The following is a 16,921-nucleotide window of genomic DNA, read 5'->3' on the forward strand; positions in this document are numbered from 1 at the left end:
ATATTTCCATACACAGGAGGAGTAGCAGAATGTATTTTGGGGTGTCATTTTTGCTATGTACATTCTATGTGCTGGAAAAATCGTATAAATGGACAACTTTGTGTAAAATAAAGAGCGTTTTTATTTTTTTTTCCAAAAACTTCTGAAAAAAAATTAACCATTCAAAAGACTCATAATGCCTCATAGAATATATTTTGGGGTGTTGGCTTTCCAAAATGGGGTAAATTTGTGGGCATTTCCATTGTCCTGGTGCTCCAGGGTCTTCAAAGTGTAATAGGTGGTTGAGAAATGAGATATGTCATTTATACTCCTAGAATGCCTGAAGGTGCTGCTTCAATGTTGGGCCTCTGTATGTGGCCAGGCTGTGAAAAATTCCTACACGTGTGGTATCGCCATACTCAGGAGGAGTAGCAGAATGTATTTTGGGGTGACATTTGTGGTATGCACATGCCATTTGAGAGAAATAACCTATTACTGTACAATGACAATTTTGTGAAAAAAAATGTAATCTTAATTTTGCAAAGAATTGTGGGAAAAAATGTAAACTTTAAAAAACTCACCATGCCTCTTACTTAATACATTGGCATGTCTACTCTCTAAAAAGGGGTCATTTGGGGGTCATTTGTACTTTCCTGGCTTGTTAGGGTCTCAAGAAATGACATGGCCGCCAGTACATCAGGTTTGATAATTTTTTTGTGATTTGCACCATAGCTTTTAGACTCTCTAACCTTTACACAGACAATAATATCCACTAATTTGGGTTATTTTTACCAAAGATATGTAGCAGTATAAATTGTGGCCAAAATTTATGAAGAAAAATTAATAATTTGTAAAATGTTATCACAGAAATTAAGAATTTTTATTTATTTTTTCATAATTTTAGAATTTGTTCATTTATAAAAAAAATCAAAAGAAAGCTCTTTTTATATATAAAAAAAAGTAATTTTGGTACAGTGTTGCATGACTGAGTAATTGTCATTCAAAGTGTGAGAGGTATGAAAGCTGAAAATTAGTCTGGGCAGGAGGGGGGTTTAATTGCCCAACAGGCAAGTGGTTAAAATTAAGGAAGGAACAAAAACAATCAATGTCTGATGCAGGGTGTGTGCTAATGAGGTCAGCTGGTCAACTCCTTCCTGTGTCATGACCTGTAGTCTGCCCAGGATGTACGGCAGAAGTAAAGTAATAGACACGTTTGGGAAACATCCATGAATACAGTGTAAGTGCAAAAGAAGTACACTAATGCTATATTGGTACATAGGGGAGCCGGAATTTACAAATTGTCCTGAAGCTGGAATGTAGAAATTGTCCTGAAGCTGGCCAATTTCTACTAAACACATACCTGAAATCTACTGTATATTTAAATATTTTGGGAGTAGTTGGTAATACTGAGATAGGAAGGGGTTCAGGGAATATTCGTAAGGTTGTGGTTTTGGAGTTTTTTTGCGCTTGTTTTTATTTTTTAAGAGGAAACACTCCTAAAGCTCCTAGGCCTCTTGTGGCTATTACTTACAGATCAGATTGGCCTAACCTGGGTAGGTTCACTAATATCTAGTCAGGAGCAAATGACACACAGCCAGATTCACAGAGACTTACGCCGACGTATCTACTGATACGCCGTCGTAAGTCTGAATGTGCGCCGTCGTATCTATACGCTGATTCTTAAAATCAGATACGCCTGAATTTTGCCAAGATATGACCGACGGAAGTCTCCTACGCCGTCGTATCTTGAGTGCATATTTACGCTGGCCGCTAGGGGCGCTTACGTTGATTTACACGTTGAATGTGTAAATTAGCAAGATACGCCGATTCACGAACGTATGTGCGCCCGTCGCAGTAAGCTACGCCGTTTACATAAGGTGTACGTCCGGCGTATAGTTATTCCACCAAAAAGGAGGCGCAGCCCATGCAAAGGTATGGACGTCGGAACAGCCGTCGTTTTTTACGTTGTTTGCGTAAGTCGTACGTGAATGGGGCTGTGCGTAGGTTACGTTCACGTCGAAAGCATTGAGCCAACGTATCTTAGGGCGTAAATTCAACGTGATTCTGAGCATGCGCGCATTTACATGGGGTCACGGCTAATTTAAATACAACACGCCCACTACCTTCATAATTTGAATTAGGCGGGCTAGGGAGCAAGTGCTTTGTGAATACTGTACTTGCCTCTCTATGTTACGTTGGCATAGCGCATATGAGATGCGCTACGCCCGCACAGAGATACGCCGCTCTCTGTGAATCTGGCTAACAGAGTTTAAGAGTCAGGAGTAAATAACACTGATTTTCAGAAACGTGAAGGACACCCTCTTTTGCACAAACTGCCTGCCGTCATATCCTTCACACTCCTTCCATACTACATGCTGTCATACCCTCCATATTCTGTAGCAAATATTGCCTATTGTCATACCCTTCACACACTCCTCCTGAATGTACTGCCAGCTAAGACAGTCCTTTAGCATTGATTGTCATTCAAAGGTTTTCATTGAAAGATCATATGATAACAAGTATAATGTATCAAAGGTATTTTAGTAGTTACGTGTAAAATACAAAAACAGGTTATGGCATTGTATTACTATAGCATACAGATGGTAAAATTAATGTTAGATAAGTTCCCTATTTATCAAAATTATACAGTTTTCGATATTGGCTTACATCAATATTTAGAGGATCATTATCAGTCAATAAAAGAAAATTAGGTCTATTTGAGTTCTCATGTGTGTTGAACATTTGAATAAAGTAAGCATTGATTGTAATATTTCTAACCATCCAGAACAGCCATACTTAATAGTACACTAGAGGACCACCACAGGACATTTCATGATCCAATAGTAAGAAAACTAGCCATTTACTTTCAGGGTTAAATTTCATAGGATGCCTTAACTTCTTTAAATTAGCTTTAGGATGAAGAAATGCAGAGCTAAAAGAAAATACTGCAATGTGTTCATGAACAAAAGCCCTGTCTATCCAAAACAGGAGATTGTAATGATTTGAATGAAACAAATGTATCTGAAAATGCAAAAAATGCTCTGTTCTGGCTGTGTTGGCATTGCGTCCAGTCTTTTTTATGTCACAATGTAGAGTATAAGATTTCCTATCATCTATGCCCAGTCTTGCCACACAGACTTCATACAGCTCTGAGCAATCCTCTTTTATTGTTCAGTAAAAATGAACAGACTTCCAGATAAAAACCTGTCTAAATAAAAAGTCCTTTCCGTCCCCTTGCTTCGAGTGACAGATTATTTACATATCTCATGCACTAGCTTGGACACATGTACATTCCTGGATGTTTATCATAATATGAGGTGATCCACAGTTCATTGTGAGAAATGTATGGTGCAGTGAACAGCCAGCAGAATATACATAGACAAGTGATTAGGGGAGATGTATTTAGTCAGAGCTTGAGTGGTGCGGTGTGTCTGAGGTCACCTGATCACATATGCAACATTTCTTTATATCACCAGGATGTGTTATTTGGGGGAGGGGTGGATTTTCCCCAAATAACTATTTGGGGGAGGCTGAATGAACTTAGGGCTGGTTCACATTAGTGCGCTGTGCGAGATCGCAAGTGATTTGCACCGCACTGCTGTTCAGATCACATGCGATGTCTGTGCGATGCGATTTCATCCATACAAACTGTATGGCTGAAATCGCATCTCATTCGGACCAAACACACACAGGACCCTTTTTTTGGTCCACACCAGAATCGCAGGGGTATTCACACCTATACGATCCGATTCATGTCCAAACTGTCAGTTCGCAGTGCAATATGCGAGCTGAAATGGGGGTGACATTACCATTGTATGACACTCCCCAGCAGTTCACATATGGCAGTGTGAACTGCCGTGCAAGTCAGGTGCGATGTGGGAACCTGCAGTGGATTCGCAGGTTTCTCGAATCGCACCAGTGTGAACCAAGCCTCCAAGCATACAGCCTACAAATGTCACCTGACTGCTCCCACCAAGGCTCGCTTCACACTGCTGCGATTAGGGAACCCTGCAAATCCACTGCAGGTTCCCACATCGCACCCGACTCGCATGGCAGTTCACACTGCCATATGCAAACTGCTGGGGACTGTCATACAATGGTAATGTCACCCCCATTTCAGCTCGTATGACAGCATGTAGTATGGAAGGAGTGTGAAGGATATGACGGCAGGCAGTGTGTGCAAAAGAGGGTGTCCTTCACGTTTCTGAAAATCAGTGTTATTTACTCCTGACTCTTAAACTATGTGTGTTATTTGCTCCTAAATAGTCATTGGTGAACCTACCCAGGTTAGACAAATCTGATCTGAAGTAATAGCCACAAGAGGCCTAGGAGCTTTAGGAGTGTTTCCTCTTAAAGAATAAAAACAAGCGCAAAAAAAACTCCAAAACCACAACCTTACAATCCCTGAACCCCTTCCTATCTCAGTATTACCAACTACTCCCAAAATTTTGGGGTTTACATCCACTTTAAGGCTCACAGCCCCTTCTGTCATAAATAGTTTGGGAAGCGTGTAGTGAAAAACTGATGTTTAAAGATGAAAACCTAGCTCTTGCTGTTTCTGTTGTAGACATGAACTCTTGGAAGAAGCCTGTCGACAAGGCCTTCCGTTTGCTGCTTGGGATGGACCTACTGTTGTTTCTTGGCTGGAGGTAATGTTTAAATTGCATTTCATTTTATTTTCTTGGCTCCTTGCCTTCAAAGACCACAATATGAGCACTGCTATCAGCACTTAACTATCAGTTAATACAGAGGAAGAGAACTGACACAGACAGTATTATACTCAGTGTTTCTGTATTTTTTCTCTATTTCATCTGTCATAATACCTAAAAAAGGAGTTTTAGAGCCCTGTGCTTTTTAATGTTTTTACATAGCCAATAAAAGGTATCGTTTTGACAACTTTTTTGATTTATAGACTTTAGTAACTGTGTGCTTTACTTGTCTTTGCTATGTTTTATATGGAGCCATACAAAACTACTTCAGTATATACTCAGACTTGTTTATTTTAATAAAATCACTGATCTGATGCTTTCTCTCAGCTCTGGGTAGGTATGCCAGCCTGGTATGTTGCTGCTTGTCGTGCTAATGTGAAAAGTGGCGCTATCATGGCCAACTTGTCTGATACAGAAATTCAGCGTGAGATTGGTATAAGCAACCCTCTCCACCGACTGAAACTGCGCCTTGCCATCCAGGAAATGGTTTCTCTTACAAGTCCATCTGCTCCAGCCACGTCACGCACGGTAAGACCTCATGATATGGTTAGTATATGCAGTTACCTTGGAATAAAGAGTACTGGAAGTACAACTCCAGCTAAAAAAAAAATCGTTTTAGTTTTAGATAGCATGAAAGTGTCTGTCTGGATGGATTCATGTTGATGTTTGTTTTCTAGTTAGAGATTTTGCCCTCATCCCCTGTTCCAGTTCTCCTATCACACAGGGTGGCACTGGGACAGAATATGAACAGAAATGTCATCAATGGGGACTTAAAGTGTTACTAAACCCAGGAATCTGCATTCATTATATCTGGTCTGCAATTTTAGTAAATATAAACTGCCAAATACTTTTTCTTATCAGCAGTATATAGCAATCTTGTGACTTCAGTCACTTGTGACTATCAGTGTCCGACCGAGCACTGGTTAAAGCTTCTAGGAGTAATTTTTATTCTGATCTGACTGTCCTATGAGGCTTAACCCCTGACTTCCTCTCTGGACAGTGCTGATTGGCCTTGTGCTGATTAAATGAACCCCCCCCCCCCCCAAAAAAAAAACTCTCTAGCAATACACACCAGACTGAGCATATGCCTCCAGTCCTCCAAGGCTCTGTACAAACAGCTGATGGATTTGAGAGTGATGATGCCCCCTACAAAATAAAATTTGAAAAGAAAACAAAATAGAGACAGTAAAAGAAGGATCAGAGAAGACAGGATCAAACAGCCTTTTTTACACAATGTGGAGGAACCCTTAAATTCCACAGTGAGTATAACAAGCATGCTTTACTGCATATACAGACTGATTTTACCGTTGTGCGTTTATTAACACTTTAAGCAGCAATAATATCTGACAAAAGTTTTAACTTTTCCCTGCCCAAATGCTAAACACACATTCCTGTCTGAAAAGTGGCTTATCAGTGTTAGTCTCTTCTGTAATAGCAAAAAATCATTTTAGCTTGAACTATATTTTTCTGTCCTTCAGATCCTGTATAGACCATTGAGTGTTTTTAGATGCATGTATGTATAAATGTAAGACCGGCTTTTTAAATAAATATTATTGATACTATCTATTTAAATAATTATATAATTTTATCAATATGAGTTAGGCTGTATTCATACCTGAGCGTTTTGTTTTTCAGGCAGAAAGTCGCGCGTTTTTACCGCGCTTTTGCCGCAATTCTGTACAGGTCAGAAGGTCACCAATGTGAAAAGCAGAAAAACGCCTGTAATCTGCCCAAAAAGAAGCTCATGTACTTTTCTTGAGCTTCAGGCGTTTTGCTTCTGGTGACAAAACGCTCAGATGTGAACAGGTGCCATTGAAATGTTTGCTTGTTGGGCTTTTTTTTGGGGCATTTTTTGAGCGTTTTACAGGCTGAAAACGCTCAGGTGTGAATGCAGCCTTAGGCCTCGTACACGCGAACGGACTGTCCGATGAAAACGGTCTGCCGGACCGTTTTCATCGGACATGTCCGCTCAGAGATTTCTGTCTGATGGTTGTACACACTATCAAACAGAAATCCGCGCAAACACGATACGCGGTGACGTGGCCGCGCCATCGCCGCGATGATGACGCGGCGACGTGCGCGGCCCTGGAAGATCAATGCTTCCACGCATGCGTCGAATCACTTTGACGAATGCAAGGGCTTTCGGCCGAGCGGACATGTCCGGTGAGTCTGTACAGACGACCGAACATGTCCGACGGACAGGCTTCCAGCGGACATGTTTCTTAGCATGCTAAGAAACATTTGTCTGCTGGAAACCTGTCCGATCCGCCGGAAAATTGTCCGGTCGGACGTACAGACGACCGAACATGTCCGCTGAAACTGGTCTGCGGACCAGTTTCAGCAGACATGTTCGGTCGTGTGTACGGGGCCTTAGAGAGGATGTAAAGTCACAGCACACTTTTTCATTTTATAACATCAGCATTGTAATGTCAATACAAACAATAGTTATTTTCGACAATCCAATGTAAGCTTTTTTTACAAAATCTCTTTTTATGTTGTGAGTGCCCATCTGGTCTGCAACTTCTTTTAAAATTCAATGTGGAAATGAATATATGATTTTAACCTTTAACCATATATACAATTTAAAGTGGATGTCCAGTTAAAAAAAAATATATATATATTTTTGGATAGAGTGGGGAGTGACTAAAACACCTGTTGGTCTTTTTTTGATATCCAGGGCTTGGTTAGAAAGATTTCCTATTACTGACTGTCCTAGCAACAACACTTTTACCAGGAAGTGAGGAAAAATCTCGAGACAGTAGTAAAAGGGATTGTTGTTCTTACTGTAAAAATCTCTTTCTTGAAGTTGAGGAATACAGAATTATTTTCAGACCATAGATTTTACTGCCACCTACTGGATGAGTGGACAGTAGACACAAAACCACATAGACCAGCCCCTACAAAATATTTATCCCCTACAAAATAAAATTAGAACAGAAAACAAAATAGAGACTGTCCCTGGCCATTTGCTGGTGACCATACACCACATTATGCATAATCAGCAGCACAAATTGTAATTAATAAGGTTCAGAGGAAAAGTGGGGTTGTCATAGTGTTAAGAACAATCTAAGAAAATTACTTAAATATTGTATAAAAAATTCAGAATTTTTATTGAGATAACATATATATACACATTATACAAAGAGGGAAAGGTTCAATAAAACCAATATTGTGGCAGACATTGAAGTACATGGGTCGCTGGAGTTCCCAAATTGTAAGAGGTGGTGGTCACTTGAGATGTCGAATCCCTATATATTTCGCCAGTTAGGCTTCCTCAGGGGAATAGCTTGGGACCACCAATTCACAAGCCAGCTCTAACATAAAAATGCAAAAGAACAAAATATAAATACGATACAATGAAAGAGCACATACATTGCAAAGATACATAGGTGAGTACTGCCTTGCCAGCGATCACAATGGGGAACCAACCTTATCCCAGTCAGGACAAAGGACATTCACATGTGGAGCCCCACATGGAGCGTGTAAAACCCTCCAGAAGAGGGGTCAAGTGACAAGAGAGCCATGTTCAGTCACAGGGGATACAAAAAGACCCAGCTTTAGGGAACGAAAGACATAATAATTGCTAAGTTCCAAAAATGTAGTTACATTGAAATTAAAAAATTGCAGGCCAAAAAGCTCAAAAATAATGACTTACTCTGCTTAGTGTACAAGAGGTAGATTATATGGGGCGGCCAGGGAAGTGTCCTCAAAAAGGGCAGGGCCAAAATTGATCAAAGAAATGATCTATCGGGGGAGAAAAGGTCACTGAAAAAAATGCAAGGACAAATAATGAAAAAAGGGGAATATGGTTACCGATATATCCAGACTAAATAAGAAATATAGAGAAACAAGCTAACAAAAGATAGGGATCCTACAAGGAATGGAAGTTGGCATTGTACAAATTTAGCTCCAAAAATTGAAATAAACCTCTAGAGAGAGTGGAGTTAATCAAGGATAGAGAAAAAAAATGGATAGAAATTACTTATAACCGAGGAGAAAATGTAGGTGAGCATACCAGCGTCAAAGAAAGATAAAAGAGGCGGTGTCAGTAGAGTCCACACCTCATCAGTGTCCATCAGTAAAATTGTAAAAATAATAAAAGATAAAATGACACTGTCATTGCAAAAATAACAACAACAAAATATATAAATTGTGAGTATACAATTCAATTTTTTTGTAATGTCATGTGACAGTAGCACCAATGGCAACTGATGAGGTGTGGACTGTGTCAGTATTTTTTTAGAAAAAAAGAATAATATATATATATATATATATATATATATATATATATATATATATATATATATATATATATATATATATATATATATATATATATATATATATATATATATATATATATATATATAAAATTATTTTTTTCTTTTTTTATGAAAAATAAAAAATTTAATAAAAAAAAAAAAAATACTGACACAGTCCACACCTCATCAGTGGCCATTGGTGCTACTGTAACATGACATTACAAAAAAACTGAATTGTATACTCACCTTTCCGTAATTTTCCTTTCCTGTTGCATCTTCATGGAAGCATACACCTTTGGGTTGTGGCTCCGCCTCCGATGGGACCGCATTGCTATTAAACCCAGAGAGGGCCCCCGCCCAGGTATTCTCAGTATATATATTCCTCACCTCAGATGGGTGGGCATCTCTATGCTGCCATGAAGATGCAACAGGAAAGGAAAATTACGGAAAGGTGAAGTATACAATTTTCCGTTTTCCTGTCGCATCATGGCAGCATACACCTTTGGGGAATAACTCGCAAACTGGGTGGGTCTGAGCATAAAGTCAATTTTTTTTTTTTTTTTTACATGGAATAGAGGCGTTGGACTGAATAATTGCTTGTCCAAACTCTAGAGTGAACAGTCGGGCAGAGTCCACCTTGTAATGAGATATAAAGGTGTTTCTAGATGACCAAGTCGCAGGTATTTGTGTTTGACTCCGTGAGTAAGCCTTTTAATGGTCTTCACCAACCATGCTGCGATGGTGCGAGAGGTTGCCGATTGCCCTCTCCTAAAGCCGTGTGGGATAACCAGGAGGTTTTCAGACTTCCTAAGGTCATTGGTTGCCGAGAGGTATGCCAGGATGTTGGTTCTCACATCCAGTGGATGTGGTTTCTCTTGTTCTGTGGAGAGAGCAGGAACGTTAATCTCCTGATTAAAGTAGAAGGAGAATGAAACCTTCGGAATGAAGCGATCAGATGGTCTTAAGACTACTTTGTCTGGGTAGAAGATTAGGTTTGGCTCCTTCACCAATAGAGCTTGCATCTCTGGTACTCCCTTGGCCGATGTTATCGCTATTAGGAAGGTGACCTTGAGCATTAGGTCCCACAATGAGATGTTTTCCAATGGATGGTTCATGGTATAGAACTTTTAGTACAACTGAAAGATCCCAGGTCGGGAAGGAAGGCTTTCTGGGGGCCTTATCTTTAGACAGGCCCTCTGGAACTGAATGACGAGAGGCTCTTGCGCCCATTTGACTCCTATCATGGCAGATAAGGCCGATACGTGGACTTTCAGGGTACTTGACCCAAGGCCTTTATCTAAGCCTAACTGGAGAAACTCAAGGATTTGAGCAACTGTTGGAGATGACGGGTTCCAGGCTTGTTGCTGTGCGACTGAAAGAAACTTCTCCCAGATTCTGGCTTGAAGAAGAGTCTCTACCACTTTTTGAGAGCAACCTTGGTCTAGGAACCTAGCCCTTTCAATCTCCAGGCTGTCAGGTGCATTCTTTTCGGGGATGGATGAAGAAGTTGCCCCTGAGAGAGTAGATCCGCGGCTGGTGGAAGTGGTAATGGCATTGCTGTATTCAGCTGAAGAAGAGTTGTGAATCATGGCCGCCTCGCCCAAAAAGGAAGGACTGCTATAATTGTAGATGCTGACCTCTTGAACCTGAGAAGAAATCTTGGTATGAGAGGTGTCTGGGGAAAAATGTAACCCAGACGAAGGTTCCAGTCATGCTGTAGGCAGTCCGTCCCCTCCGCTAATGGGCAAGGGGTTCTTGTCAGATACCTCTGGCACTTTGCTTTGTCTGGTGTTGCTGCTAAATCTATATCCGGCATGCCCCAAGTTTGGTTATGAGGGAGAATGCTTGGTGGCTCAGAGTCCATTCGTTGTTGGAAAACAAAGCTTCTGCTTAGCATTTCGGGTAGCTGGTTCTGGGCTCCTGGGACATACATTGCCCTTAGCCACGAGAGGTTCAACTGCGCCTACTCGAAGACTGGGCGAACTTCCTGCATCATGGAGCAACTTCTGGTGCCACCTTGCCTGTTGATATAGGCAACTGCTACCCTGTTGTCCATCTTCAACAGGACTTCTTTCCCCTTCAGAAGAAGACTGAAGGCCAGGAGGACTTGGAATGCTGCTTTCATTTCTAGGATGTTCGATACCACCACCACCTCCTGTGTCTCGGATGGCCAACGGCTTTGGACTGCAAAGTGCTGGTAGTGTGCTCCCCAGCCCTCCCTGCTGGCGTCCGAAGGGATCACCTCCCGGGGAGGGGAGGGGATAGGGAGGGACTCAAACTGGTAGAGGAATTGAGGATGAATTGGGACAAGTAGGTGTCTGATAAACCTACAGAGCATCCAGTCTCCCAGGTTTATGAATAATGTAATTGATTGAAGGTCTTTCATCTTGCACAACTCCAACTTCCTTTGCTTGTCAAGTTTTTTTTTTTAAAACTGGGCACACAGATTACCTTTTTTATTTATTAATAATTTATTAAATGTTTTTGCTAGGAACAGAGGGGAACCGAATCCTCTCCTCTGGGTAACTAGAACCTTCGTGATTGCTCGTTTTTTTTTTTTTTTTTTTTTTTTAAACAGCTAAAACTGGACCAGAATGTTTTACTTTTCCATCAAAGCTGGTAGCCTGGCTGACTGGAAGAGATTGAAAGGTGAACTTTTTATCTCTCAAAGTTATATGTTTGTTATGCTCATTGAATTATGCCCCTGCATGGGTGAGTTTGTCATGATATTATACTTTTCCAATAAAAATTATTGTACTAGAAAGGCTAACCTCCCTTAAACTTCCACCAGTGTTACACCAATATAGCTGATATGGCCCACTGATCCTGAAGGTTTTCCATCTGGGTATGTGTGTGAAGCTTCACACGCACTAATCCCTCTGGATTAGTGCGCCTCTAAAGGGACTTCCGCCATTCTTTAAAGACAGGAGCCTTATGCCGCGTACAGACGGTCGTTTTTTGTGATGAAAAAAAAACGACGTTTAAAATCATGAAATAAAACAACGTTTTTGAAACTTCATTTTCAAAAACGACGTTGCCTACACACCATCGTTTTTCCAAAATGCTCTAGCAAAGCGAGGTTACGTTCACCACTCTTTTCTATTGAAGGTCGCTTCATAACTAGCTTCTGAGCATGCGCGGGTTTAAAAACTTTGTTTTAAACGTCGTTTTGCCCACACACGGTCATTTTTTGTGAAACAAAAAACGACACAAAAAATTCAAGCATGTTTGAATTTTTTTTTTTCGTTTTTCAGAAGACATAAAACGACGTTTTCCCCACACACGGTCATTTTAAAAGACGTTTTTAAAAATAACGTTTTTTTTCATCACAAAAAACGACCGTCTGTACGCGGCATTAGACCTTTAAGGCTTCAATAATGAAGATTTGATACTTCTCCAGTTCATTACTAATCTTTTCCCCAGTCTGTAGGATTTTTCATCCGTGTATCCACTTGGAGGTCGCCACCTGTATGCTGGAATTTTCAGTATTTTTTTTTTTTTTTCAGATGATATTCACCCTGACCTGCTAATAGTCACCCCTGAGATGGCTGTATCCTGTCTACTCCCAAATAGATTGAATCGGTGTTCTGGTGTCTTGCACCATTTTTTTTTTTTTAAACAGGATTCACCAACCATGGCTTCAGCCATAATGCACTCCTTGCCATGACCTCGGGGAACACCGCTTTTGAAAAAAACATTGATTGATGTCTGACACGTCCACCACAAAGTATGCCGCCAATTTCAGCTCTTACAAAGCTGTTACCACCTTGTCTCTTCACTTCTTCCAGACAGGCTTATTAAAAGGATTACTCCACTTTTGCAGAGCTGCAATTTCCTGTAAAAAGCAATGAATCATCATTTCCTGCTTGTATGACTGGCTCACTGATTTTCCCAGAAGTCTGCACCAAGATAAAAGACAGATTTTGTCATATACTGCGATAATTTTTATTTTTAATAAGATACTCCCAAAAGGGAATCATGCAGGGATGCAGACCCTGCCACTTTCCAGAGTACTGCAGGTGCAGCAGCTGGTTGATAATTATGAACCATTCCCACTAGACTCACTCAGCACATGGGCTGGTTACTGCTGGTGTGCTGGCACCTGCAGATGCTACAGTATGTAGAAGCACTTCAGATCCAGATCAAATCTTTGGACTAGAGCCTCCTTGAATGTGACAGTAAAGTAGCATGTCTTGCGAGCTACATTAATAATGCATCCACCATTGGAGGAGACTGCAGCAGGTTGACCTTTAGCCTTTTCAGGGTATACAGTTTTGACAGCCTGTTTATAAGGGCATTTTACTTTGACCCCTTAAGTCTTCCTGGATTAACTCCTCCAGTTGTTCAGTGAAGGAAATTAGTGTTCTAACCTTGTGGAGAGTTTACTCCACTTCACCCCAGGTAATTGCGTCCTTAACTTCCCTTGCAGAAAAAGGGTCTCTATTGAGCAAGCTTTAAAGCTTGTGGCCCCTATAATGCTTTCTTCCCATGGCAAACTTTCCAATTTGAACACCATCTACTGGCTCTGGTTGGAAGTGCTAGGCAATTCATGCACTGTAGCTTGTCAAGCAATAACTTTCCACCACAAATGCAGCAACTATTATGGCTGGTAACCTGTGGTGTTTGTAAGTGGGGAGCAAACATAATCAGAGGTGAGATAATGACATTGATCAATTGCCTGTATGACTGCTCTTGAACGGTGACTGTTCTGGATTTTAGCAGACTCTCTTCATCTTGAGATCCTTGCAGGACTGTATAGTGCTAGCTTGGCAGGCAATGACTTTCCACCACAAATGCAGCAACTATTAAGGCTGGTAATTTGTGATGTTTGTAAACGGAGAGCAGTGACAATGAGGGGCGAGTTGATGAGCTTAATCAACATTGCCTGGATGTCTTTTTTTAGATGGTAACTTGTCTTGACCTTCAGAAGGCTCCCTTTATCTTGTGGTCCTTACAGGACTATAGATATTGGCTCTCTTTTTCTAAATCTTCACTACTTACCTAATTCCTATACCTTAAAGCAATGGGTGGTCTGACTGGACAGTGTTTCCCTAGAAACAGTGCAAAGCAGCAGACCGAAATGAAAAACAGCATAACGCTAAGTCTCCACTATTGCGACCAGAAAGTTGCATGATTTGCTGCAAATTTAATGCAACTTGGAGCAATGCATGTGTATTCTTGGGGTCTATGGACACAGATATGAACGTTACTCATTGGAAATCATGGGGTATGGCTTGTAATGCGATTTTGCAGTGACAAGTAGCACTAGTGGAAACTGAGCCCAACACAGTGATCCCAGAGCAAGCATTGAGAAGGAGATAGGAAGAGTTCAGGTGAATGCCATAAAGAGCACAATGATCATAGAGCAACACTGAGAAAGACATAAGAAAAACCCAGGTAAATGCCATAAAAGGTAAAACATACCTGTAACAATGACCACATAAGCATCCAGCATGCATGAGTAGAGATCTCCACCATTTGTTGCCAAAAATGCAGTGAAACCATTTAGAACTCACATTTTCCATTCGTGATGATATCAGCCTGAGCATGATCAGATCACCATGCTGAAAAGCTCTAGCCAGGAAACACAGAGGCCGCATCACTTTCTGCCTCTCAAGCTCAGTGTACTTGCACTGCTGCAGCCATCTTGGTAATGGCAAACGCCCATAACACAGAGAAAGGAAGTAAAAGCATATGGAAAGCAAAAGAAAACGCTGTCACTTACATCAAAGCTTGTTTAACCACTCCCATACAGGGCACTTACGCACCTTCCCGCCCAAGCCAATTTTCAGCTTTCAGCACTGTCGCAATTTGAATGGCAATTGCGCGGTCATGCTACACTGTACCCAAACAAAATAGTCCTCCTTTTTTCCCCACAAATAGAGCTTTCTTTTGGTGGTATTTGATCACCTCTGCGATTTTTTTTTTTTGCGCAACAACTAAAAAAAGACTGAAAATTTTGAAAAAAATTACGTTTTTATTTTTTTCTGTAATTTTTTTTGTAAATAAGTAAGTTTTCTCTTTCAATTACGGGCACTTATATGGCGGCACAGATGAGATGGCACTGATGGACATCGATGAGGTAGTACTGACGGGCACAGATGAGGTGGCACTGATTGGCGGCGCTGGTATGCGGCACTGATGGGCACTCATAGGCGGCACTAATGGGCACACATAGGTGGCACTGATGGGCACACATGGGCGGCACTGATGGGCACTCATGGGCGGCACTGATGGGCACTCATGGGCGGCACAGGGCACTCATAGGCGGCACAGATGGGCACTCATGGGCGGCACTTATGGGTGGCACAGATGGGCACTGTGGGGTGGCACTGATGGACACTGGGGTGGCACTGATGGACACTGTGGGGCGGCACTGATGGACACTGTGGGGCGGCACTGATTTACTTATGTTGCCAGTCAGTGCCCATTTGTGGGCACTGATTGGCATCTTTTTTTTCCAGACTTTTTTTTGCCCCCCTTTTTTTTTGCCCTTCCCTGGTGGTCCAGGGTGGGCTTCCCTGGTGGTCCATGTGGCGATCCGAGGGGGGGCTGCGCTGATAAACAATCAGCCCGAACCCCCCCTGTCAGGAGAGCCGCCGATCGGCTCTCCTCTACTCGCGTCTGTCAGACGCGAGTGAGGAAGAGCCATCAACGGCTCTTCCTGTTTACATCGTGATCAGCCGTGGTTGGACACGGCTGATCACGTGGTAAAGAGTCTCCGTGAGAGACTCTTTACCGAGATCGGTGTTGCGGGGTGTCAGACTGACACCCTGCAACAACGATCACCGCGATGCGCGCCCCCGGGGGCGCGCAGCGATTTAGAATCCTGAGGACGTCATATGACGTCCAGTCAGGATTCTACAACCACTTTGCCGACGTCAATATGTCATTGGCGGGCGGCAAGTGGTTAAAGCTTTCTTTGAGAAGCACCTGCACCACCAGAATGGGGCTCCAACCATGTAGCTCATTTAGAGGCTGTACAGGAAGGACTTCCACCCAGGAGAGGCTAAAATATGCCCCCCAGACCACCAGAATGGGGCTCCAACCATATAGCTCATTTAGAGGCTGTACAGGAAAGACTTCCATCCAGGAGAGGCTGAACCTGGCTGGGGCGACAAACGATAAGGGATACCTCGCGATTCCAGTCCTGATTAGGTGAGGGAAAAAAGGAGAATACCTGGGCAGGGGCCCTCTCTGGGTTTAATAGCTATGCGGTCCTATCAGGTTGTGGAGGCGGAGCCACAACCCAAAGGTGTATGCTGCCATGATGCGACAGGAAATTTGTATCGGCGAGTACTTGAAAAAAGTATCGGTACTTGTAAAAGTGGTATCGGTGCAACTCTATTAATTATATTGAGTAATTTTCACCAATCAAATTTCTTTAACCTGTTCCCTTTCACCTTATCCCTGTTCTGTCTTGCTCCTTGCCCCCATCTGCTGGATGCCCCGTGTATGACCCTGGCTCGGCTACGATTAAGATTTTGGTATTCCCTTCCTGCTGTATATATTTAGTTTAGACACTTGTTCTTTGTTGGTCACTATTTGGTTGTTTGATTTGTTTTACATGATACATAAAAGCAATAACTACTGTAAAAAAAATATTTCTCCTAGGTATAAATTAATAATATTTAAGTGCTGCTACTGTATTAAAACCAAGCAATAAAGTAACAGTAAAATAATCTATTATACATGCAAACTATTTAATGTCAGATATTGTTGTCACTGATTTTGTCCATGAGAATCTTACTGTTCCCTAAGGCCCCGTACACACGATAGAATCCATCCGCAGATAAATCCCAGCAAATGGGTTTCTGCGGATAGATCCTATGGTGTGTACACGCCAGCGGATCTGTTTCCGCGGAGAAATCTCCTCTGGGATGGATTCCAGCAGATCGGATATTTGCTGTGCTGCACAACAAATCCATCTGCTGGAAAACCATTCCAACGGATGGATCCGCTCGTCTGTAC

General features: G+C 41.8%; 1 protein-coding gene across 4 annotated transcripts in view; it reads left to right on the forward strand.

Moving 5' to 3' along the window:
• The window catches only part of PPFIA3 (PTPRF interacting protein alpha 3), a 624,634-nt gene that overhangs the window by 562,131 nt on the left and 45,582 nt on the right, over positions 1–16,921 (forward strand). For all 4 annotated transcript variants that reach the window (XM_040327613.1, XM_040327612.1, XM_040327615.1 and 1 more), the window contains 2 exons: positions 4,547–4,628; positions 5,016–5,216. In XM_040327613.1, the coding sequence (XP_040183547.1) occupies positions 4,547–4,628; positions 5,016–5,216 (283 nt within the window). The remainder of the gene's footprint in view (positions 1–4,546; positions 4,629–5,015; positions 5,217–16,921) is intronic.

This window comes from Rana temporaria, chromosome 10 (genome assembly GCF_905171775.1).
Source record: "Rana temporaria chromosome 10, aRanTem1.1, whole genome shotgun sequence".
Lineage (NCBI taxonomy): Eukaryota > Metazoa > Chordata > Amphibia > Anura > Ranidae > Rana > Rana temporaria.